Source organism: Ischnura elegans, chromosome 13 (assembly GCF_921293095.1).
Source record: "Ischnura elegans chromosome 13, ioIscEleg1.1, whole genome shotgun sequence".
In the NCBI taxonomy this organism is placed as follows: Eukaryota; Metazoa; Arthropoda; class Insecta; order Odonata; family Coenagrionidae; genus Ischnura; species Ischnura elegans.
This window is the reverse complement of record NC_060258.1, coordinates 8,169,068-8,196,032: the sequence shown is the minus strand read 5'-3', so window position 1 is coordinate 8,196,032 and position 26,965 is coordinate 8,169,068. Positions and strand designations below refer to the sequence as shown.

General features: G+C 39.5%; 1 protein-coding gene across 1 annotated transcript; it reads right to left on the bottom strand.

The window, feature by feature from the left end:
* Positions 1 to 808: 808 nt before the first annotated feature.
* Positions 809 to 24,322, bottom strand: LOC124170302. The gene is made up of 7 exons (XM_046549014.1): positions 24,165 to 24,322; positions 21,050 to 21,282; positions 17,592 to 17,901; positions 12,066 to 12,221; positions 8,374 to 8,481; positions 5,631 to 5,725; positions 809 to 1,070 (listed from the first exon to the last, which is right to left on the bottom strand). Exons 1-7 carry the CDS (start codon positions 24,247 to 24,249, stop codon positions 927 to 929), a joined length of 1,131 nt encoding a protein of 376 aa, XP_046404970.1. The 5' UTR covers positions 24,250 to 24,322; the 3' UTR covers positions 809 to 926.
* Positions 24,323 to 26,965: the final 2,643 nt, after the last annotated feature.

Sequence of the window (26,965 nt, the reverse complement as noted above, 5' to 3'; positions counted from 1 at the left end):
AGCCATAATAAGTTGACATGTTTCAACTGAGAAAACGATAGAGTACCTAATTCTTCCTTTTCTAGGGTAATGAGTTTCATTTTGAAGGGTTAGGCGAGGGTAGGTGTGAGAAATACGGTCCAAAGTTTCTTGCTTTACTTAGTGGAACCTCGATATTGGAAAATATAATTCATTTAAATGATATTCGAATATATTTATTAATATTCAATTACCATTATCACCTCAATTCGCAATTAAAGCCATATATTCGATTTCATAAACCCAGTTTGCCCACCCTCGTTCATTTCTGCCATCTTGACTTCGCTCCTGACCGGTCCGAAAAGAAATTCCCGTAGCGAACGTAGCGCCTATGGACCGGAGCTCCGGAGCACTGCTGTCTGTAGCGTCTGGTAGCGAAAGTAGCATTCATTGGACCGCACCCCAAGTGGAGTGAAATCGCATGGGCGCCAATCTGGCCCTTTTCAAATGAGGATAAAATTTGACCATTGCCATTCGTCTAAACCGGTATTTCTAAAACCAAATAATTTGTGTATTATGAATACACTAATGGTGGGTAACGAATCGCAATCAATGCCTTTCGTTTTCTTTGATGAAGGAAACTCCACTGCCCCTTCCTTTGATTTATTCTGTCCTTCAACGTTCTCTCCTCATACATCCTATTAAACATGTATTCATTCCCAACTCTATCCGTCCACCGTATTCCCTCCATCTTCCTCCAAACCCACGCCTCAAACGCCCCAATCCTGTCCCTTTTTCTCTTCCCCATCGTCTAAGTCTCTCATCCATACATATAAACACACTCCACACATAGCATTTCACCAATCTCTTCCTCAATTTTAATTCCAATGCTTAGTTAAACAAGCCTCTTTTATTCTTCCCGAAAACTTCTTTCGCCATAATTAACAATTTATTAAATTTACAATAAGTTATTTGCAATGCGTTTTCTTGGCCATCGCAATCAATTCTCTCAACAGTTCGTTTCTCTCCTTCTCATTTTCAGCAGATCGTCTCTCGGCTTCAGCCTGCATCAGGGAGGCATCCGCCATTTTGTTGACAACTACGGCCACTTCCTGGAAAACGGAAAAAAATTGCCGAAGCATAAGACAGCAAAGGAAGAGTTTCTTTAAATGATAAATTAATCACAATAGGGTAGTCTCCTTCATCAAAGAAAACGAAAGCCATTGATTGCGATTCGTTAGCCACCATTAGTTTATTCATAATATACAAATTATTCGGTTTTAGAGATACCAGTTTAGACGAATGGCAATGGTCAATTTTATCCTCATTTGAAAAAGGCCAGATTGGCGCCCATGCGATGCCACTCCACGTGACGTCACAGGGACCTAGTTTCTATACGAGTAGATAGGAGTTTTACATCGTCTGAGGTTACCAATGCATGCATGAGGCACAGAGCTCAGGGAAACATGTCTTAATAATCACTTATTAAAACTGGCTAAGTCGGAAAGTTTCCTTCATTTGATAAGGTATAAATATTTCTTATTTAATCCAAGCGCTACCAGCTAGCAGGGTACTCTGCTACCTGCTAGCATCCTGCGTTGTATCAGCGCTCAGAGCCTCGCCTCAACGTCACCTCACATGCCGACAGCGGGAACCAGAACGACATGGCATGACATGGCATCAATAATGCTTGTTTGTACGTAAAAGCCCATTACAAGAACCAAATAGGGTAGTGTCCTTCATCAAAGAAAACAAAATGCATTGATTGCGATTCTTTACTCAACATTAGTGTATTCATAATACACGAATAGGGAAGTGCACTAATTTTTTTTTATTGCTGAATTTGAAAGTTTAGCCTAAAAAAGAAACATTAGTATAGTCACTTTTATTTTCTGCATCTGGGGTATGCACTTTAAAACGTTTTGAAAGTCGGAAAATTTCATGTTGCGCTGAAACACAGTGCCTCCATCTTGATTGAGATGTGACGTCACAAGGCAGTAGTCACCAGTGGAGTATCGCTGTATTCCGTCGCCTTCTTTAGCGCGGCGAGAGTTTCCGGGAATCGGTGGAGTTTGCTTCCTAAAAATGTCGTCTAGTACCGAAAATATGAATTCAAAATAGAATTATAAATAATTTTTTGTTCCAAATTTCATCTCGACGTCGAAACAAAAGCCTGGAGAAGATATTCATTCCCGTGCCTTAAGCACAAGCTATACGGAATAAATGGTTCAAGGCTGCTCGTGACTCTTACCTATCGATGATATTCTGTTTTGAAGATCATTTGAAGGTATTGTAAGATCAAATTGATATTTATATAATAATAATTTACTTAATAGGTACCTCAGTCACATCAGAAAGAGTGTTGAGTCAAAATATAGCATCTTCCGCGTAGACCTACGTAATTTATAAACTGAAAGTAGTTTGGTTAAAGAATTATAGCGCGACTTTTTTTTTTACACGACCGGGCAAAATGCGTACTTTGCCCATGATATGTGCATATATGATAACAAACGATTTCTGTTAAAGTTAATCTTTATTTGTTGAAATTAGTACATTTATAGGTGATACAGATATAAAGGTACACGGCAGGTCGTGCGGCGTAATTTGTACTCCACTGGTGACGGGTTCATCTTGCTGATCTAAAAAATTAGCTACAATACCTCGAACTTTGAAAACTCGCAATATAGGCAGTCAAAGTACATTGTAAGAATACACGAGACCATTATAGCCCTGAATGTACGTACAATGTCGAAATCCTTGGTTTTCAAAGATTGACGTATTTTATACGCCAGCGCGCCCGGTCCAGGGTTATCAACTTTTATTTCATCCTATTTGTTAGTTGAAATTATATTTCAGAATGGTTCTTTTAGCACTGCTACTGAGGTAAACTGGTAGGTACTGAGTACAAGGTACTGAGGTATGTACTGAGTAAGTAAACTCCCTTTGGAGTAATGTGAATTACAAGTGTTCGAGATATATGGCATTTTATATTCGCTTTGTGTTCTTATTAATCATGCCTGTACGCATATTGTTGCTTGCCGCGAGCCTTTAATGGTATGTGCTCTTGCAAGAGTGGTTTTCATTTTTAATGTGGAAGTTGGTCAGTATAAGCAAAGAAAAAATTAACATTTTAGCGCACACCAACCCTTGTAGTCATCGTATCTCTGCGTTTGTAAAGACACTGCTCAAATACCTAAACGCCATAATGATGATTAAAAAATTGTCTCATGCCAATGATTGCTGCAATTATAATTAATGATAAACTTGATGCCGTATGATCACAATGAAGACAACAAAAAATAATGCCATGACGTAGTCTTGAACGACGAGCCTTAGGGTGAGATCTTTCCTTTGAATCGTGCACGCTACCACTACCCCAACCGACCCGTTAGGTGACTGTGGATATTTTGGATTTATATATATAACTTGTAAAAAGTAACGCATGAAAATTAATTAATTACAGCCTAACTAACGCCCTAATTGAAAAAGATGCAGCAAGGTACGAGGTCTCCCCTTGTTAGCCTTAACGTCTCGCATTTCTATGGAGCGTTGAACCTGTCCTCCTTATTCAAAAATTCAGTAACCATAAATACATCAAAGTTTGGTATACCATTTATAAATCGTTGGAATTTTCCTTCTCCCAACCAAGATTACCTTTTCTTGAACCCATCCTGGACAGCGAACCATTGCAACAACCAGCCAGCTCGAAAATAAGGCTAACATCCCATGATTCTAGTTGCGAAGGGCGAACGTTCCGGCCGGCGTGAATACATACGCAACGAATAAGTCTTGCAGCAAACGTCTGAAATAGGTTTATTAGTTTGACTCGGTTCTTACAAAAAAGTTTTGGCATGATAAACGGCATTGTGCCAAAATATAACCAGCGAAAAATAAATGCCATCATGCATTTATTAAAGATTCAATGTGCTATTCGTACTACTCTTTCCAAACTTGAAGTTGACACGTAAATGAATATTAATATATTACGCAATGATGAAGTCGTTTACTCAAAAGAGAAGCGTCCACATATATATTCTGAAGATATTTTATGACAGCAAAAAACGGATACCCTAAAATTCTGTAATTTTTCTATGCAATAATAGTGGTAGAACTAAACTGTGTAGAAGCTGCCTTCTGCTACTGCCTTGTGACGTCACGGCCAATATTCAACATGGACACCCGTTTTCGCGGCCTTTGAATTTTTCCATATTTCAGACGGTCATCTCGAATCAAGTATTCACTATTAGGATTTAAACTGTGGTTTTACGACATTATGTTATTCTGAACTCTAATTTAAAAAATGTGTTTGATGCATTTGAAACACTAGTGCACTTCCCTATTATTTGGTTTTAGTTTCTACACGAGTAGGTAGATGGGATATTTACTTCGTCTGAGATTACCAATGCATACATGAGGCACAGAGCATTAGTATATAAGAAAGAGTCATTATGTTAAATTTATTAGGAGATAGAGTAGGGTTTGCAAGAAGTTTTGTTTGAGATTCTGGAAATTGTTCTCACTGCCCTTTTCTGTGGTTTAAAAATTCTATCACTGTGACAAGATGTCCCCCAAAATAGAATACCATATTTGATCCCAGAATATATGTATGCATTATATACTACAAGCAATTCTGCTCGAGAAAATTTTTGAGATTAATGGTTCAAAATGACCAGTTTTACTGCTTTATGAGAGATGTTTGATTAATCCTAACACTATTCTATAAGCAATACTAATCCATTGAGTAAAATGAATAAAACTTAAAAATAAAATATTGGGGAATATAAATTTTTAATAAGTATATATGTTAATGTTATTGTGTAGTACTGGATAGATTACATATATATAAACTAGATTGGCAGTGGCGGGGGTGGGGTGAAGGCATGGCCTCCTATATTATAATACAGTATTAAAGATGGCCATGGTGAAGCCGTGACGTTCTGTTGGCGGCCATGTTGCCTTCACCCACATATGAGTCTGCGTACGTAAGGAACTGGAGGAAAATTACGTTGTGAAAGATAATGGCGGTTTGATTAAGGCTATGAACTATGGAAAACGTTGTCATTTTCGTTTAAGATGCATCTTATTAAAAATTAAGGGGACGATCGTGACACAAATACGTGGTAAATTAATCGATCCTTGAGCGGAAAATAACCGTGACGAAGTTATGAAATTGGTAATACAAGCTGAGCTATGATTAACACTAATTCGGTTCCTGCTCAATATTCAGGAATTGGAATCCAAATGCATGAGTTATCTCGAAAAAAAATATTAGGCGCAAATATAGAATTTGGGCGTAGCAGAAGGGAAAAGTGGTTAACTACGTCGTCTGCTAGGCTAGGAAGCTTGCCTACAATCGTGAATACATGGTATTGTTCACCCTTAGCTTTACCAGCGGCATTGTCGTACTATTCAGACAGAATAATTCGACAACTCCACAGGTTTGATGTTTCCTCCTACTGTTTATGAGTTGTCAATTAGTTTGAGGCAATGAGTTTATATATCTGTGGGATAGAGGAGGCTGGAGCCCACTTATTATGTGTAAATGAGGACTCGCTGCACGTCTGGAAGTTGTCGGGAATTTGTATCCATCAGTGAGTCAGTCACCACAAGGGCTGTATATAATAGGGAAGAGAAGCGATGGCCACTGCAGCAGTAGCAGCATTGGTACTCACCTTCAAGATTGCAGTATTTTTTTGGGATATGTCTGCAAACTGCTCCCGCAAGTCCGCAAGCTGCACAGAAAATGTATCCTGATTGCCTGTGCTCACTAGCGTGAGAAAAAAAAAGAATGCAGAAATTTAGGCCCGTATTCTTAGGGCTGTATTCTTAGTCGACCCTGCATTTAGCCCGGTCAAAATAGACATTGACCCTTGCATCGTCAACAAGCAAATTGCCAACAAGCTGAAAATTTGCATGAACCTCAAGGATTCCACTCTAATGAAATCCTGAAAAGTCCCCGTGTGTGCAAAATGCTCCGCCGACACTCGCCGCTTAAAGCATGTGAGCGAATGGCCAGCTGCTAGTTGGCTGGGACTCTACACGTGGCCGCGAACCACAATTGGGCGCGGGCAAGCTACTCCTCCACCATTATATGTCTTATTCCTTAATTTGTAATTGCTCTACAACATAATTATTTGAAATATTCTGTATTTTGTCATATAACTGTCTTTTGCTACATTTCATCGTCGTCTACCTCATTACGAATATAAGAAAATAGACGCTACAAAATGCGATAAACTGTTATTGAAAGTGCGATAAAATAAAAATGAAAGTGCGATTTTCACGTATCTCTACTCATGACACATCTACGTAGATGCTTACAGGGGTGCAGCCAGGAATTAAGGGTTAGCGGGCGGGGTTTTTAGGCGTAACTGATACTGGGTTGTCTGTGTGTGTGGAATACCCGCCAGGATAGATATATGAGGTGCGGGGGCCCTACCCCAGAAAGTTTTTCAGATAAATGGTTCAAAATGGTGAGTTTTACGGCTTTCTGAGGGATATTTTATAAATCCTTACAGTATTCTATCATCATCATCATCATCAGTTAATAATCCTAGGATTGGTTTGACGCAGCTCTCCATTTCTCTCTCCTATCCGCTAATCTTTTCATAGCTACATATTTATTCTCTTTTACATCCTTTATAACCTGTCCTATATAACTCATTCGGGGCCGTCCCTTGCCCTTTTTCCCTTCCACTTGTCCTTCAACGATTGTCTTCATCAGACCATCGTGCCTCAAAATGTGGCCAACTAAGTTGGCCCTTCTTCTGCTTAATGTTTTTAGGAGGCTTCTCTTTTCTCCTACTCTCCTTAGCACTTCATGGTTACTCACACGGTCAATCCATTTTATCTTCATCATTCTTCGGCAGCACCACATTTCGAATGCTTCCACTCTTGACTTCTCTGCTGCTGTCAACGTCCAAGCCTGGCTTCCATAGAGAAACATACTCCATATGTAGCATCTGATGAATTGTTTCCTTACTTCTAATAGTATTCTATAAGTAAATTCTATAAGTAATAATAATCCAATTAAATAAATGGATTAAACTTACAAACTTCTATGAACTAAGGGGGGGTTTTAACCCCAAATATTTAACCTCGCTGCGCAAGTGGATGCTTATGTAGCAAACTGATCCTTGAGGACGGTCCTGATTTTCCAGGTCTAAGAATTCGGGATTTGAGGTCCGCAACTGTACGTGTATAAATTTACTTTCTTAAATGTTGACACCAAGAAAAAGGCGAGCGTTTTCTATGAAGCTAAATAAGTATGGGCATGCATGCAATGTTAGGGCTTGAATTAATATTCAAGTAAAATATTTATACAACATCAGTGGGACGCATCAGCGGTCGCTGAGCATTATGCCTCCAGCCCTGTAATAATGTAATGGGACACCACCCTATTATGACTAACCATTAGTTGTGGCCATTTTGTTCAACATGAGTGCATACCAAACAGTAAATAAGAAAAAAGGTATCTAACTATCCAAATTATTTTAAGTGACTGTTGAATTGAGAGAGATCACATCGTTTTCTCTCGAATCATGGTAAAAATCATGCGATAGTCCTGTTATTATTAAATATTTCTGTTATTATTAAATATTTCTGTTATTATTAAATAATAAGCACATGTTCACTAATCCATGCATGATTGTTTGAATACATAAATATAATAGTTTAAAAGACCATTACTGTACTGTACTGTATTAAAAGTATACTGCCGTTCATTTCCGAAGGATACGTAAAAGTGGTGCCTATCACTGAAACCTCTATATAATGAACCTCCATACATCGAATTGCCCAAATTTCGGTCCTCTCCATTACGATGTAAAGAGGTTTTAATGTAATAGGACACCACCCTATTATGACTAACCATTAGTTGTGGCCATTTTGTTCAACATGAGTGCATACCAAACAGTAAATAAGAAAAAAGGTATCTAACTATCCAAATTATTTGATCTCTCTTAATTCAACAGTCACTGAAAATGATTAGGATAGTTAAGGATACTTTTTTATTATATACTGTTAGGTATGCTCTCATATGGAACAAAATGGCCACAACTAATGGTTAAAGTAAAAATTGCAGCGTATTAATAAAGGTGTACAAGAAAAACAAGTGTGAAACGTTTATCGCTGAAAATGTCATTCCATGTACGTAATCGCGGCTGCATTAAAGGTCTCTAGTTGTCTCGGTACGATTTAAGGAGGTAGTTAGGCAGTCTCGGGGGTGTCTCTTTGGTACGATAAGTGGAGGTTTTACGATATAAAGAGGTTCACTACAAAGAGGTTTGCCCATAAATGCACAAGTAAATCTGACGGGACCGTTGGGGTCGTATGAAGTATGGAGGTTTACGATGTAAAGAGGTTCGCTACATAGAGGTTTTACTGTACTTTACTTGAATAAATGAGATTAATTACTTGATCCTTGACTCTGTGGTCTTGCCATTGGTGTGGTCTGTGGCGGGGCTTGATCGTCAATCCTAGCAGCAACGCCTCCTCCGCCAGTGGCTCCACCATCTGGGAATACTGTCGCAACAAGAAGAATAGAGAGCAGGGTTGTATTAATGAACTTAAACAAGGAAAGATTAGAATTCTAACACAAACAAGCAAAATAACATGTGTGTAGTATGAGCTATACTTGTGTATAAGTCATAATACGAGAAACTAAAACGCATTCCATGTAATTATTAACCCTATAGTTGAGATATGGCTTTCTTTTGAAGATTTTGTGGTAGGTACGCAGACAGCACAGAATCCTCCGTATCTAATGCGTATGCAGATAGTAACCATTGACTTCCGCTCCGTCGCTTTTCGTCAATGGATACTATCTGCATACGAATTAGATACGGAGGATTCTGTGCTGTCTGTGTACTTACCACCGGATGTTAACTTGCCTACGAAGACAAACGTGTGTATTTATGGATTCAATAGGGTGGTTTCCTATGATTTTTTATTGCCTAAATAGAAAGATTATTACTCCTTGAGTACGCATTTCACACTTTTAGATTTTTAAATGACGATATCTATTTTTCGCGATTAAATGAAAAGTGAAAATTTTCAAGCACAATCGAAAACGCGACGGCTAATATGAATGCTGGGAAAACGCCGTTTGACGTAATTCTGGTTCCCGCTGCCGCAAATTAGGTGACCTTGGGGCGAGGATAGGTGCGCCTCCGCGGTGCAGGCTGCTAGCAGGTGGCAGACTACCCGGCTAGCTCGTAGCGCTTGGCTTAAATAAGGATTATTAATACCCTATCAAACGAAGAAAACTTTCCAACCATATAACTTTAATAGGTGATTATTGTGACATGTTTCCCTGAGCTCTGTGCCTCATGCATGCATTAGTAATCTCAGACAATGTAAAACTCCTATCTAGTTGTATAGAAACTAGATCCCTGTGACATCACGTGGAGTGGTATCGCATGGGCGCCAATCTGGCCTTTTTCAAATGAGGATAAAATTGACCATTGCCATTTTTCTAGACTGGTTTTTCTAAAACCAAATAATTTGTACATTATGAATACAATAAAGGTAGGTAACAAATCGCAATCAATGCCTTTCGTAATCTTTGATGAAATAAACTACCCTGTAGTCGTCTGTGGAAGAATATGAGCAACAGTTGGTGAATTTGTATTGTAATTTTCACGTGCAGCGTACTCCTAATTATCCTAGCTAATAATGGGGTAAAGGCGGCACGAATAATCGGAAAACACGAATAATCCAAACTTTCAATTATATTTCACGTAATTCTCATAATTCATGCAAATCAAACAATTTAATACTATTTTTCCACATTTTCGCTGCGCGACTGTTTAGATAACATGAACACTGAGCTTCCGTGAAGGTAATGGGCATGTGATCACCCCATCGCACGGCAGCAATTAGAGGAAACCAGGAATTTTGGTAATTTGTCTACGTAGGCGAGCGCCTGGCTATGAATTATAATGCCTCCACTTCTACTTCCCTTGCTGCCTACACTCCTGCTATTCCCTTCCTCTCCAGTTTCACCATCGCTAAGTCACGGCGTAAATACTTTACGGCTACACACGGCTTTACAAAATAGGAGGGGTGAAGTGTATTCATCCCTTTAAAAACTTTTCCATTAGCTACCATATCATATGTCATTAAAAAAACGAAGAAAAATGGTTAATTTAATGTTTTTTTAAGTTTTTTTTCCATTTTCACTCCCTAAATCTTTTCAACCCCAGTGAAGTTTGTCTCTATCTTGACCCTGATAGCCTTAAAACGTCAGTTTTTTTCAATCAGAAGCAGATTACATAATCCCTTGAAAAGCGATAAGTTTAGATAAGGGGTTGTTTTCCCCGATTTAGGGGTTGCGTAAAAATGGAGGGCGATGGAAAAAAAAACGGAGGCCATTTTCAGATTCAGTGACTCAAAATTAGCCAGAAACACCCTAAATTGTAGCCAGAATTTTTTTGAACTATTTTTTTGCAGAATAGTTGTGTAATAGATGTGGCTTCTTTACATCAAAATTGCAAGTCACAGGAACAAAAACTATGAGAATTCCAAGCGCTCAAAGTTGGGCAACTTGATTTTACGCGCAAAAAAACAGGTACTTTTTTTGAGGAAAAATTAAGTACGGGAAATACTATCGAGCCGAAGATTTTTTAAAGTACATGATACAACGTAGAAATAAATTTTCTTTCGCATGCATGATTTTACTCTTTACCGGCGAACAGCATGTAAAAAATCTTCTCGGGATACCGCACGGTTAAGGCTATAAAAGAGCGCCGACGTTTCGGGTACCGACTCGCTATACGGCCACTGACAGAAAATTTGAAGTGACCGTTGAAGCTCAGCATTAGGAGGGGCCGGATTGGTCGAGTCCCAATTGTTGTCGCGGAGGACAATGGACCTGCGTGGATATAAATCTGGCAAGCATAAAATGGTAGTTTCCTTCATCAAAGAAAACGAACGGCATTGATTGCGATTCGTTACCCACCATTAGTGTATTCATAATATAAAAATTATTTCGTTTTAGAAATAACGGTTTAGACGAATGGCAATGGTCCATTTTTATCCTCATTTGAAAAGGGCCGGATTGGCGCCCATGCGATGCCACTCCACGTGACGTCACAGGGACCTAGTTTCTACACGAGTAGATAGGAGTTTTACATCATCTGAGGTTACCAATTCATGCATGAGGCACAGAGCTCAGCGAAACATCTCTTAATGATCACCTATTAAAACTGGCTAAGGTCGGAAAATTTCCTTCGTTTGAAAAGGTACTAATAATCCTTATTTAAGCCAAGTGCTACCTGCTAGCAGGGTACTCTGCCACCTGCTTGCATCCTGCGTCATATCAGCGCTCAAAGCCTCGCCCCAAGGTCACTTCACTTGCGGCAGCGGGAACCAGAACCACGTCACACAGAGTTTTTCCCGGCATTCATACTTAGCGGTCGCGTTTTCGCGCGTTTGAAAATTTTCACTTTTCATTTAATCGCGAAAAATAGATATCGTCATTTAAAAATCTAAAAGTGTGAAATATGTACTCAAGGTAGCACCAAAAGGATTATATCTGTATATTTTTAAAAGATTTCGAAATAAATCGGTCTACAGATTTGAAAATCTGTATATTATACATATTTTATACATGTCTCATGATCCATCGTCCTTAATGTATACCAAAATCTTGAAAATACACAAATAATATCCTTACGGCGTAACCAGGATCATCAGACATGTATAAGATATGAATAATATACAGATTTACGACGAGTTATACGTATTTAATCTATGTAAAATCCATATTATGGCAGCAGATACAATACGTATAATATCTAGATATGATCTGCGTGGTAGAGGACATTTGCATGTATTTTATACAGATATTATATGTACACAGTGTATACTATGGTACGTATTAAATCTAGATATCATCCTTTTGGTGCTACTAGGGTAAATAGGCTTATAAAATAGCGCATAGCGAATAGAGCTCTTTCGTATGTTTTTTGTCGCATTGAAACTGATTGCTTCGTTTAGACGCTAGAGATCCTCAAACTCGGGTATCTTGCTTTTTTTACAGACAATTATTTGCCGTATTTCAGTGCTGTGGTCTTTCTACGAAGAGAGCCGTGTAATGCACTCACCAGTGAGATGTAATTGTTTGGCTTGTTCGCAGGACCCCTCGTCTAAACAATTGCCAAACGGGCAGTTGATGACGCCATCGTTGACCAACAGCCTCGAGATACACAGCCCATATCCGCAGTGGAACAGCGAAGATGGAACACTACTGCCATCACATTCTGAAAATGGAATACTATTAGTTATTGGTCCACTCCAAAATTTTAGCGATTCCGATTCTGATTCGGATACCGCACAACAATAGGGTGGTTTCCTATTACATTTTTACTGCCTACATTGAAAGATTATTACTTCTGGAGTACGTATTTCACGCTTTTAGACTTTTAAATGACGATATCTCAGTCACTTAGGACATCAGGAAGCGAATCACAACCCAAATACATATTATGAATGGTGATACGTGAAAATCGCAAATGCGATATAGATGCGATGCACGCGTGAATAAATGCGACATAGTTGCGATGACTGGACTTTCATTGTATTTAAACCGCAATTTGCGTAGAATGGACTATGGAGGTTTATGATGGCAAGAGGTTCACTGCATAGAGGTTTTACTGTATCATGATGTTATGTGGAAATTTCCATGAAAATGCCTGTTTAACACATTCAGCGCAGAGCACGTCGATTGACGTTGTCCCGTCAAAGCCTAGATGTGGAGCACGCCAATTCACGTGCCTTGTCCTTCGGTCCTTGTCAGGGGGCCTTTCTCCGCCTCCGTACGTGACTTATATCCACTTCCGAGTCTTCCGGTCATGTGCATGGCCTTCAGCAAGCTTCACTCTTTCCAACGGCGTGCACCGTTTGTAAATAGTAGCATTTGAACTTAAGTTATGGCGTGGAAACCTCTCTTTGTTTTTCTTTCTCATTTTAACAGGCGATTTTAATGACTTTTATTGAAAAATCGGGCCCGCTTTGAATGTGATAATCCGATTTTTTAGTATTTTTTTCGATTGCATTTGCCAAAATATGTATTTTGTATGTTTCATTATGTGTTTATTTGACGTTCTTTCATTCATATAGGTTCCATACGATATTTTTTGCACATTTCAATGCAACGAAATTTCAGTTTAACGAAAAAATTTCGGCAGTTCGTAGGATTTTTGTTATAAAGACATTTCACTGTAGAGGTTTTACTGTATTTACTTTTCATAGTTACTTCTATTTGCTCACCTTGGTAGGAAGTTTAGGCCACGACCATCTGGAGCGTACATAACTAATGATTAAAGTGAAAATTACAGCACAGTAAAGAGCACAGTGTATAAGAAGAAAAATAAGGGTAAAACATTTATCGCTGAAAATTCCATTCCATGTACGTAATCGCGGCTGTGATAATGGTCTCTAGTTGTCTTGGTACAATTTGTGGAGGTAGTTAGGCCGTCTCGGGAGTATCTTCTTGGTATGATAAGTGGAGGTTTTACGATATAAAGAGGTTCACTACAAAGAGGTTTGCCAATAAATTTACATGTAAATCAGACGGGTGGTGTGATGTATGGAGGTTTAGGATGTAAAGAGGTTCGCTACATAGAGGTTTTACTGTATTACCAATCGAGCATTTCCCAAAAGGAATTTAACGCATAGATAATTTGTGATCCTAAAATTCACCGAATCCAAATTTCTCCGATCTCACCTTGGAACGCAATGCAAGCCACGACCATCTGGAGGATGTCGTCTACCTCGAGGGCCCGGTGTGCCATGTACATTAGGGTGGGCCGAAAAAAGGTTTTTTTTCCTGATCAAATTTGCCCTGTGCGGGAAAGTTGCGAAATGATATAAGGATCTCGCACACAAAATTTTTTTCAAATCGGATAATATTAACCACTGCCGCCCGAGCTCTAAAGTTTAAAATTTTGCGAAAAATCAGGCTGATTTCAGAATCAAACGGCTATGAAGACGAATTTTATGAAAATACGGAATAATGGATAATATCAAAGAGTGGATTCATGTTTATAGTTTATGAAAATGAAATTTGAAGTTTTGTTGACAAAATCTATGGTTAAAAAAATGACTATGAATTAACAACAAAATTAGAGTATAGACCACCCGCACAACACAACTCATTTTTGCCTACATTTCTAAAACTCCATTTTCGGGGCTACATTGCAGGTAAAATAATACTTATTTCCATTGAATTTCATTTATTATCAAATAAGTCATCATAGGGCAATAAATAATCCCACTTAAAGTAATAATAAGGTAAATTATTGGAAATTAACACCAATTCATAATGACGGATAACGTACCTGGGGAGCTATTTTCAACAAGGAATTCAGCCAAGGCTTAGAAAAAACAGAACCTGAACACCAAGCATTTCACTAAGTAGCTCTCTGCTAGTTTCGTAAAGAAACTACCCAGAACTCACCACGAGGAAGAGGCTACCATCGAGTTCCACCCGTGTCCCCCCAACCAACCTTCCAAAGGATTACGGGAGGATTGACGCAACGGTTAGAATAGAGGGAAAGCGTACCAGGTGTGGAGTGAAGTGTGTGATATTTGCTGCACCCGAAAATTTAATGGGTAATGATTTGCCCACTTATGAAGAGATGATGAAAGTGTTTTTGTACTCTCGGTACATTGAAGAAGAAAGTTAAAATACCATTATTTCTCTGTCGGGAATCGCGGAGACAGTGGCTTATGCCATTGATGGCATTTGGCGTAGATCCTCTATCCCAGTTGTTGGATATAGGCAAATTGTTTTACAAATTATTCAATATCATGGAAATAATCGCATTATTCTTCGATCTGTCAACAAAAATGCTTTCATTGATCTAAAGCAAGACTTTCTTCGTCACGCACGTCAGCTTTTTGATGTTGCGGCATGTAAATTTCTTTAGTGAGACTGATTCTGTTTGTGATATTCTTTCGAAAATTCCTTGTTTAGAATGGGAATTCCCAAAGGACAGAGACTTGGCAGGAAAATGAAGATAGGCGCCATCGATGTGCAGGAGACCAAAAATAGGAAGACGAGGCTTTGCAGGTTAGAAGGACCAAAGGAACACCCGAATGTTCCACCCTATTTTGTCATAACACTTCTGTTCGGAAGACTCAGGTGATTAAATGACATTGAACGGAGAGTTATGTGATGCAAGTGAAGGAGAGTATTTAATGGAAAAAGGTTAGTGTAAGTAATTTGAAATTGCCAAGATTTGCATTATCCTGTGAATAATTCTGCATGTCAAACCATACCTCTGCAGCACTTGCATCTGCGCACCTAATAGATATCGGGTTGGTTACCCAAGGAGTCAATGCACTTTTTGTTGACAAGAACAAATTTAGAAGGGAAAGAGAAAGATTGCGCACGTCTCTTCGGATGAATGTGGGAACTGTTAAACTGCAAGCTCTTTACTTCGACGAGAGGAAAGACTCCGCTTTCGTTTATAGTCAATCAAAGTGAAAAACAATAGGTGAGGAGCATGTAACTCTCGTTCAAGAGCCCGGTTCACGCTACTTATGGCATGTCACCTCATGTGTCAGCAAAGCTATTGGCCTCTAAGATTCCATAAAGAATTTTCTAGGGGAGGAAATGATCATTATCGATGGACTCCAAGCAATTGTGTGCGATGGAACTGAGGTTAACACCGGAAGCCATGCTGGAGTAATCAAGAGAATAGAAATGGCCCTAAGAAGACCTTTGCATTGGTTTGTTTGCCTGCTTCATTGCAATGAACTATCGTTCAGAACCGTCAAAAGAACTGATGACCCTGGCAAAATTTGTTATCGAAGTTTACGCTCCAATGCGGTTTTCAATAAAATTGAGACAATATTGAACAGAAGTCCCGAAGTATATTATGAACATGATTCTTCTTATGAAATATATAGATAGAGACATCAAATTACGCCGCTACTCTATGATTCAGGGAAATGTAATTTTGCTCATCCAGAGAATATTTCGCTTGCAATGTTAGCCGATGAACGCAGACAAACTCGTGCAATGGCCATCACAAATACATTGAAATCGAGAGAAACTCAGCAGGAGGAAATGAGGAAATTCGAATTTTCCAAAGCTAACCTACGATGGAGTGAAGAGTTTTCGGGATCGCCACCGGGTCAGGAACTCCATATCTGCCGACGTTTCGATGTCCGACTTCACAGCCCTGAGGACGATGACTGAGTCGGACATCGAAACGTCGGCAGATATGGAGTTCCTGACCCGGTGGCGATCCCGAGAACTCTTCCCTCAGTCCATTCGCCGGGAAATCACAAAATATTTCTAAACTTCGATGCTCAAAATTATATCGACTTGGTTGACTGTGAACCAATTGAGGTAAATCAACCACCAATAGTAGCTAGGAAGACAAACAAAAACTTGGAAGACCTTGTTCCGGAAAGATATGTATTAGAAGTAGCCTACCTTTTCCCTGCCATACACAAGCAGTTGAAAGGATGGTACAAATGATAATGTTAGCATCAAAATCCGTGTGCAGTACAGAACGCAGGCATGGATGGGCATTATCGTGCATAAGAGACGGATCATAATAATAATAATAGAATAGAATAATTTTCTCAGAGTAACCTAAGAGTCTTCACAATCGTGTCCTTCGGAAGGTTGGCAGGGGGGTAAGGGTGTGGAACTCGATGGTAGCCTCTTCCTCGTGGTGAGTTCTGGGTAGTTTCTTTACGAAACTAGCAGAGAGCTACTTAGTGAAATGCTTGGTGTTCAGGTTCTGTTTTTTCTAAGCCTTGGCTGAATTCCTTGTTGAAAATAGCTCCCCAGGTACGTTATCCGTCATTATGAATTGGTGTTAATTTCCAATAATTTACCTTATTATTACTTTAAGTGGGATTATTTATTGCCCTATGATGACTTATTTGATAAGAAATGAAATTCAATGGAAATAAGTATTATTTTACCTGCAATGTAGCCCCGAAAATGGAGTTTTAGAAATGTAGGCAAAAATGAGTTGTGTTGTGCGGGTGGTCTATACTCTAATTTTGTTGTTAATTCATAGTCATTTTTTTAACCATAGATTTTGTCAACAAAACTTCAAATTTCATTTTCATAAACTATAAACATGAATCCACTCTTTGATATTATCCATTATTCCGTATTTTCATAAAATTCGTCTTCATAGCCGTTTGATTCTGAAATCAGCCTGATTTTTCGCAAAATTTTAAACTTTAGAGCTCGGGCGGCAGTGGTTAATATTATCCGATTTGAAAAAAATTTTGTGTGCGAGATCCTTATATCATTTCGCAACTTTCCCGCACAGGGCAAATTTGATCAGGAAAAAAAAAACCTTTTTTCGGCCCACCCTAATGTACATGTACGTCTTGAGCTCGCCTTTGGGGTCGATGGTGGCGCCTCGCGATGCGAGAACGCGCCAAAATATGTATTTCGGATGTTTCATTATGCGTTTTTTGACGTTATTTCATTCATATGAGTTCCGTACGATATTTTTCGCACATTTCATTGTAACGAAATTTCAATTTAACGAACGAAGTTCGCAGTTCGTAGGATTTTGTTATTTTGTTCAGGCATTTCACTGTAGAGGTTTTACAGTACTTTCTTTTCATCGTGACTTCTCTTTACTCACCTAGGAAGGAAGTGTAGGCCACGACCATCTGGAGCGTGTCGTCTCCCTCAAAGGCCCGGTTGGCCACGTATATGTACGTCTTGAGCTCGCCTTCAGGGTCGATGGCGGCGCCTCGGGATGCGAGAACGCGCCACTTGGTTATGTTCATGAAGTGGGAGGGGCCAGAGGATGGTGGTGTCGTGGGAGGGGTGGTGGACAGGAGGGGAGGGATGGTAGGGGAGGGAAAGTTGAGATCTCGGTTCGTGGGATCGCCGAACAGCATCGAGCCGCAAATGTGCTCGGTGGAGTCCGACGTCCCGTACTCTTGGAACTGGAAAAAAAAACTTACATTATATATCATGATTATAGATGCGTGAATATCGCAAATGCGATAAATGCGTTCATAGATGCGATGTGCGCGAATAAATGCGAAATTGATGGAATGGGATGGATGGATGGATGGATGGGATTTGGATCGAGCTCTGGAGGGGGGGTTTCTACACCTAAACCTCCCCCCCTCGCTGCGCCTATAGCATGCGATAAAACAGCAATTATCGATATGAATTTAAAACAATACATCTTCTTAAGTAAAACTTACTTTCAATTATAATTTACACGCGCATAAAGGTATGTAACTGCCCAAAATTTCATATAGTTATTTTAATTTCCCATAAGTATAGTACCTTCGTTTCTAAAAGCACCCATTGAGCGTACATATTGTATCTATCTTAACTTCGACTGTAACCGTTGGATTCGTTTACTTTCACTTTTATCTCATTAAATGCCTTATTTTTTTAGAGATGCGTGAAAACCGCAAATGCGATTTGGATGCAGTGGCGCAAATAAATGCGACATAGATGCGATGACTGGACTTTTATGATGTTTTTACGCAAATTTGCCTTTTCGACGGCAAAATTCGTACATTTTGTTCCAAGCGCAGTTTTAAATGCTCCGCCGACACTCACCACTTAAAGCATGTGTGCGACTGGCCAGCTGCTAGTTGGCTGGGATCCTACGAGGCCGCGAACTACATGTGAGCGCGGGAGAGATACACCTCTGCCACTACGTATCTTATTCTTTAATTAATTTTTGTTCAACAGCGTAGTTATTTAAAATATTATGTATTTTGTCGTATAACTTTGTTTTACTACATTTTATAATCATCTACCTCATTATGAAAATAAAAAATAGACGCTACAAAATGCGATAAACTTATTGAAAAATAAAATAAAAATGAAAGTGCGATTTTCAGGTATCTCTAATCATGATGTTTTATGGGAATTTCTAAGAAAATACCTGTTTAAAATAAAAAAAACTGTCTGAAAATGAAGGTTTATACATTTTTATTGCTAAATTTGCAGTTAAATATCCCTGAAAGGATTATATCTGTATATTTTTTAAGATTTCGAAATAAGTCGGTACACAGATTTGCAAATCTGTATATTATACATATGTTATGCATGTCTGATGATCCATGGTCCTTGATGTATACCAGAATTTTTAAAATATACAAATAATATCCTTACGGCGTAACCTGGGATCATCAGACATCTATCAGATATGTCTGATGATATATAAAATACAGATTTTCGACGAGTTAAACGAATTTAATCTATATGAAAATCAAATTATAGCAGCAGATACAATGCGTGTAATATCTAGATATTATCTGCGTGGAAGAGGACATTTAAATGTATTTTATACAGATATAATATGTATACAGTGTACATTATGAAACGTATGAAATCTAGATAGAATCCTTATCTCAATATGTAAGCAGAGTACTTACAAAGAAATATGAATTTTATAAAAAAAAAGTATTGAGCTTCATAACATCTCAAGTAATCAGCCTGCTACATCAAACGGAATAATAAGACTACAACAGAATAACGCGCGGGGTCAGTCAGGACAATTAGCAGTAAGGATGGACTGATCCAGGGTTTTCCCTGAGCTGTGCCTGATGCATGCATTGTAAATCTCAGGCGATGTAAAACTCCTATCCTCTCGTGTAGAAACTAGGTCCCCGTGACGTCACGTGGAGTGGCATCGCATGGGCGCCAATCTGGGCTTTTTCAAATGAGGATAAAATTGACCATTGCCATTCGTCTAAACTGCGATTTCTAAAAACCAAATAATTTGTGTATTATGAATACACTAATGGTGGGTAACGAATCGCAATTAATGCCTTTCGTTTTCTTTGATGAAGGAAACTACCCTATTCATCACTTTTCCCGACGCAATTTTTACTGGGCCTTCGTAAACGGGCATTTCCATGAAAATATCAACTTTTCTCTCAAATTAAAATTAGAGCTGGAAAAATTTTATCTTGATAGATCAGCAGCTAAAAAAAAATTAATTTCACGCCTCGGCTTTTCATCCCCTCGAATATCTCGTATGTTATTATGGCACTAACATCTCATGGCATGAGCGGTTTGGCCAGGACAGCTCGTCGGCTATGAGGATAGGATGGAACTGGGCCTCCGATATGCAGCTATGAAGCCGCACATTAATATTTTTGGTTTTCCTAAGTAAACCAGACTCCCGATTATCCGGCTTCAGAATATCCGTGTTGCGGATTATCCGTGCACGATATTCACTCTCGCTCAATATTTTCCACGATCTTTATCAAAAAGTGAAATCATCGGTATCACTAGGATGTATCGGGCTTATTATTTCCGTTAGATTCCCCATCGTCCAACGGAATCAATCGTCCGCTAGCTGCATCCACGGGAGCACCTTGTTCCCGTTTTCCAAGCATCGTAGTGCGCAACCGTGCTCCGTGATCATGGAAACACGTCCCGCAGCAGTTGCAACCCGGGCGACTTGACCGAGACGCTATTACGTGGCATGGTGCCTGGCAATGTAGTTTCCGACGTTGAGCAGTGGTTTTAAAGCATTCGTGCAAGCCACTTTTCTGTATCCGAGATCACAAAGCCACGGATGTGAGGTTTTCAAAACCAGGCCTTACATGGAGCCGTAATAATATGAGTACAACAACATTATCGCCGCTAAAAAGATCACGAACACGCAAAGAAAGATCTCAATGAGTCCTGGAAGCACTCTAAAATAACAGAATAACTGCATAAATAATAAAATATTGTTTGTTTTACGTAAATTATGAACATAACAAGACGTTATAGAGAAAGTTTGGGTTATCCGTCAAGGATGTTTGCAATTCAACCTCAGCAGAATTCTATCCATTTAATGGCATTAGACGTACGCACCATTAGTATATTTTGCTTACTAGCTAGTTCAGAGTACTGTTTCTTGCAGGGTTATTTACCTAAATCCCTCTTATTAAATTAAGACCATCACAAGATGTGAAAGGGAAAGTTTGGATTATCCGTGTTTTCCGATTATGCGCGCCGTCTCTCCCCATCATCCGCCCTGATAATCAGGAGTGGAGTGTATAATACTCGTTTCGGAAACAAACTCTGTCCGTGATTTCATACACCACCCAACGCCAGCAGTGCACTCACCCTGACGTGGTCGATGCAGTCTTCTTGCTCACGCAAGCGCAGTCTCTGGATGACGGCAACAACGCCTACACCGCGGCCCCTGGCCTCCACTTCCCATCGACACGAGAAGTTGTGATCTCCGGTCCAGTTGCCAAGGAGACGTCCACTCTCCTTCACCAGCAGTGGACCAGTTAGCGTTACCACAATACCCCTCCTGCCCATGGGAGTACACACCCGATCGCTCGCTATATCATCTGCAACGTGGAAATAGAAAATATAATTCATTATTACGAGACAACTGTGTCCTTTCGGAGCATACCAAGATTTTAAATATCTTACAATATTCTATTTATGCTATATACTCTATACCACATTTCACCGAATATAGTGCCCCTCTGAATATAGTCCCTGTTTCGTGATAATAGGGTAGTTTCCTTCATCAAAGAAAACGAAAGGCATTGATTGCGATTCGTTACCCACCATTAGTGCATTCATAATATAATTTTTTTTTGTTTTAGAAATGACAGTTTAGACGAATTTTAATGGTCAATTTTATTCTCATTTGATAAAGGCCAGACTGGCACCCATGCGATTCCACTCCACGTGACGTCACAGGGACATAGCTTCTATACGAGTTGTCCTGAGGAGTTTTACGTCGTCTGAGATTACCAATACACGCATGAGGCACAGAGCTCAGGGAAACTTGTCTTAATAATCTCCTATTAAAACTGCCAATGGTCGGAAAGTATCTTCAGTTTGATAGGGTATTAATAATCCTTATTTAAGCCAAGCGCTACCAGCTAGCAGGGTACTCTGCTACCTGCTAGCATCCTGCGTCGTATCAACGCTCAAAGCCTCGCTCCAAGGTCACCTCACATGCGGCAGCGGGAACCAGAACGACGTCACACTCGCTTTTCCCAGAATTCCTACTTATCCGTCGCGTTTTCACGCGCATGAAATTTTGCACTTTTCATTCAATCAGGAAAAATAGATATGGCCATTTAAAAATCTAAAAGCGTGGAATACATACTCCACGAATATTAATCTTTCGATTTAGGCAATAAAAATTTTCAAGCGCGCAAAAATGCGTATACGCTAAGTATGAATGATGGGATAAACTCGTGCGACATCATTCTGGTTCCCGCTCCCGCAAGTGAGGTGACCTTGGGGCGAGGCTCTGAGCGCTGGTACGATGCAGGATGCTAGCAGGTAGCGCTTGGCTTAAATAAGGATTATTAATACCCTTTCAAACGAAGGAAACTTTCCGACCCTAGCCAGTTTTAATAGGTGATTATTAAGAGATGTTTCCCTGAGCTCTGTGCTTCATGCATGCATTGGTAATCTCAGACGATGTGAAACCCCTATCTTCTCGTATAGAAACTAGGTCCCTGTGACGTCACGTGGAGTGGCATCGCATGGGCGCCAATCTGGCTTTTTTCAAATGAGGTTAATATTGACCATTGCCATTCGTATAAACTGGGATTTCTAAAACGAAATAATTTGTATATTATGAATTCACTAAGGGCCCCCGCGCACTGGCAACTTTAATCACCGGCAACTAAACAATTTACTCACCGAAGAGTTGCTCGCTACCGCGCACTGGCGATTAAATAGTTGCCCCTCAGCTCAGTTTACAATGGATCTCGTGAAGGCAAGTTGTGTTGTTGCGTTCATTTTGAGACAGCGAAAAAATAAGCAAAGGAACAAAATGTTTTGGGTACAGTAGGGGCGGTCATCAAACAAATTTTTTCGAAAGTCAAAGTTCGACATATTACAAAATGTAGCCCGACGTACCAAATGAACAGAGAAAAAATTTTGTTCATGCAGGTTGACATCCTACGGTTGCACCAGGGCCGTTTATGTTAAGCGTAGGCAACCCTCAACACATACCCTCTTTTTACGCTATTTCGGCGATAAATGTCGTGATTTTTATGATTTTTTCAGCCGATTCAGCACCAGTCATGTACGAAATAGTCGAGGTAAGCAACATAGGTCGAATAATAACGTTTATTATACAATCACCGGTATTAAAATGCAAAGAAACGTAAAAAACTTTGAAATTTTCTTCGCGGGGCCACAGTCAATGCCGTGTGTTTCATTTGAACTTCCATAAAGCAACTAAAAAGTTGCTTTGAAAAAGTTGCCAGTGCGCGGGGGCCCTTGGTGGGTAACGAATAACAATGCCTTTCGTTTTCTTTGATGAAGGAAACTACCCTTTTATCAATAAATATTAATCTTGTCTTTTTAACTTCGGCATTAATTTATGCGCATCAACCTGTCGTAACCCTACTGCCCTAAGACCTTGGTGGGTCTTACTTCCACATATAATACCGTTGATACTATCCCATTAATCCTCAGAATCAGTTATTTGGTGTGTAGCAGGTACCAAAAAGGATAGAAATATATTAACATCGTACTTAAGCTGTGAAAGACGTTTCTAGGCGAATATAATACACTTAAATAAGAATTGAATCGAAAGAGAATGTATTGTAGTGATTTTAATTTAACGAGGAAAATGCTGAGCTGGCGACGCCAGTGCCATCTGAACTTATCATAGGTGAAACTCATCTCTGCCGATGACGTACCAATGCAAAGAAGCAGGAATTTCTCTCGTCGCTAGAGTTTCGGTATAGTTGAATAGTAAGCAATTTATATTCGCGAGTAGGTGTCCATTTCGACAGGAAAATAACACAAATAAAAGTGCATTCAAGTACAATCAAATTCTTTCCAGAACTTACGATACGTGGGAATCAATTGTCAACATTTAAAACACTAAATTTCATGTCGAGCTACAATGTAACTATTTTTATCAAAAACATATTTCAACTGATAGCAGGCAGTACAGTCTTATTACATCAAAAGATATTTCCTGGGTGTACGGACATTTAACGGACAAAAATGTAACAAATCAATTCACACACACACCGGAGACGATATTATAAAAATTACATCAGCGTCCTTCGAGGAGGAAATGGTCTACATTGAGTCACAGCTTCCCTGAACATACACATGCTTGGTATATGCACTGCACATTCCTTTCATAATAAGGAATCGACACCGTTAGCACGGTAATTATAGCACCTACACAACATTTCGCATAAGCGTAATAACTATGAAAAATGAAATTTTTACTCACATAGTGTGTACGTCAAGATTGCCGGGCGGGCAAATATCGTCAAAATAATTGCTGGTAAGCACATCAACAAACGACTGGTAACCATAGTGAAACTATACCGTGATTCGGAAAGCGCCCGCTTTCATGCAATCCGTACCAACGAATGACCTTCACGAAGCCGTTCAGAAATGCGTCATGCCCTTGATGCGCTAATGATAATTTGTTGAGGGTGCCCTCAGATTTCGGCGTTGGTTGACCCTTTGACTTTTGACACTTGATAAGTCGTTCCGAACGGAGGGACGGAGGGAATCGTCGGAGAACTTTGGGTCAACATCGTCATTTCCTGTATGGGAAAATAGAATCAAATATTTTCTTCATCAATAGGGTGGTTTCCTATTATTTTTTTATTGCCTACATCGAAAGATTATTACTCCTGGAGTACGCATTTCACGCTTTTAGATTTTTTAATGACATCTATTTTCCGCGAACAAACGTAAGGTGAAAATATTCAAGCGCGCGAAAACGCGACGGCTATGTAGGAATGATGGGAAAAGTCCGTGTGACGTATTTCTGGTTCCAGCTGTCGGCATATGAGGTGACCTTGGGGCGAAGCTTTGAGCGCTGATACAACGCAGGATGCTAGCAGGTAGCCGGGTACCCAGCTAGCAGGTAGCGCTTGGCTTAAGTAAGGATTATTATTCCCCTATAAAAAGAAGGAAACTTTCCGAACTTAGGTGAAAGGGGGGTGAATCGGACCAGCGGGTGAATGGGAACGCTTTTCAAAAAGTGCGCTCAGACCCGAAACGGTATCACAGAAGAATGACTACGCTTCAGGCATTGCTTCTTTGTAATCTTGTCCTTCTACCAGAGTGAAAACGAGAACTCGACGACTGAATATAAGCATATGATACTCAGTCGAATGGAAGCCTGCCATAAGAGAGAGGTGTGAAATTGGATATTTAGAAAACCTCGTATATGTTCAAAGTAAGGTGACATAGTAGCACTTACTCAGATTTCAAGTTTTTCTTTCCTGAAAGGAAATTTAATACCATAGCTCCGACATTAGGTTAGTTTTTTGAGCCTTGTATGAATATCGGAGTTACCAAAAATGATACAAAATCATATTACTCAGTCGGGTGAAAAGGACCAGCACGCGCAGTAGTTCAGTTCCAAGCCGCTGGTCGAGGGTGAAGCATCGAAACAGTTATACTCAACAGGCATTTGGAAAACCTCCTTCTGCTACCGAAAAGTAAGTAGATATACAACTAATATTGATAAATTTCTTAATTAAACTTAATTTTTTACATTAATAACATCAAATGTTTATAAGAATGTTCGAGGGAAAGTGGCTAAAAATATATTTTTAGGCCATACTCTTTTATTGAAGTATTATTAGAAGTTTAATGGAACAAACCTATTATAATGACATTCTATATCACGTTATAGATATTTACTACGTAAAACGAGGAGGGGGAAGAGATTTTCCCCGTCATAGAGGGGAATTATTACTGCGAGGAGCACGATTTACAGGCTGAGCGAGAGGTAAGCTACCTTCGTTTGATGTAACATTTGTTGTGTAGTGCTCCATATATTTTAACCAATTATTCGCTGAAACAATATTACAAAACATACGCATTTCGTGATGGAAATTTATAGTTAATAATTCACATTTCCCTAACTACATTCATTCTACATTACTCAGTGGTCTATGGTTAATCTGAAAGAAAGGGAGGTGATATAATGTACGTGATAGAGGGATTGCCAAAGTATTAAATATTATACATGGCGACCGGATTAGTTGTGGAACGCCTTACAACCTCTTTTTGATAGCGTAACATTAGCAAAATTTAATTTAAAACGTATTTATGAAAGTGATAATTTTCGCTTACCGTTAATGATTTTCCTTTTGGATTAAGATGGGGAAGTACCGGCGAAAAACGGAACAGACATGGTCAGAGGAGGATATGAGAATGGCGCTGAAAGCTTTCAGAGAGGGAAGAAGCATGAGGCATTCTGCCGAACTTTTCCATGTTCCCCGTACCTATCTCTATCGTAGGATAGTGCGGACACGGAAAAATTGAAGACAAGAGGGGGGCAAAATGTCTTCTCAGTGGAAGAAGAGGAAGCATTATTTAGAAGAATACTTAGGTTATGTGAAATTGGGTTCGGATTGACAAGAGATGATGTCATGAAGGTGGCATATGAATTTTCCATTGAAAACAACATAAAAAACAATTTCTGTGCGTTAAAAAAACGAGCTGGCAAGGATTGGTTCTTGAATTTTATATCTAGGCATCCTTTAAGTCTTCGAAAACCCGAAGGTTTGTCAGTGGCTCGAGCTGAGGGTTTAAATAAGGAAGATGTAGACGATTTTTTTTCAAAGTTAACTACTTCGATGGCCGAGGCTGGAGTTATGGATAGGCCCCACCTCATATACAACGTTGACGAAACGGGATGTGTATTAAATAATCGCCAAACCCAAAAGATTGTTGGAAGAACAGGATCTAAGGTAGTCATAAAACAGACGTCTGTGGAAAGGGGGGAATTGGTGACAGTTGTTGCGTGCTGCAATGCATGTGGACATTACATACCACCTTTTGTAATTTTTAAGGGGAAAATTTTCCACAAAGAATGGGATGGATTTCCGTTGGGATCTAAAATTTTTATGTCCGATTCAGGGTGGATAAATGAGGATCTTTTTTTGGAGTGGCTAAAGCACTTTCAAGCAAACAGGATTCCTGGCCGATGCATTCTAGTCCTCGATGGCCACGCATCACATAAGACTCTTCCTGTTCTACTGTTCTGTGAAAAGAATGAGATCA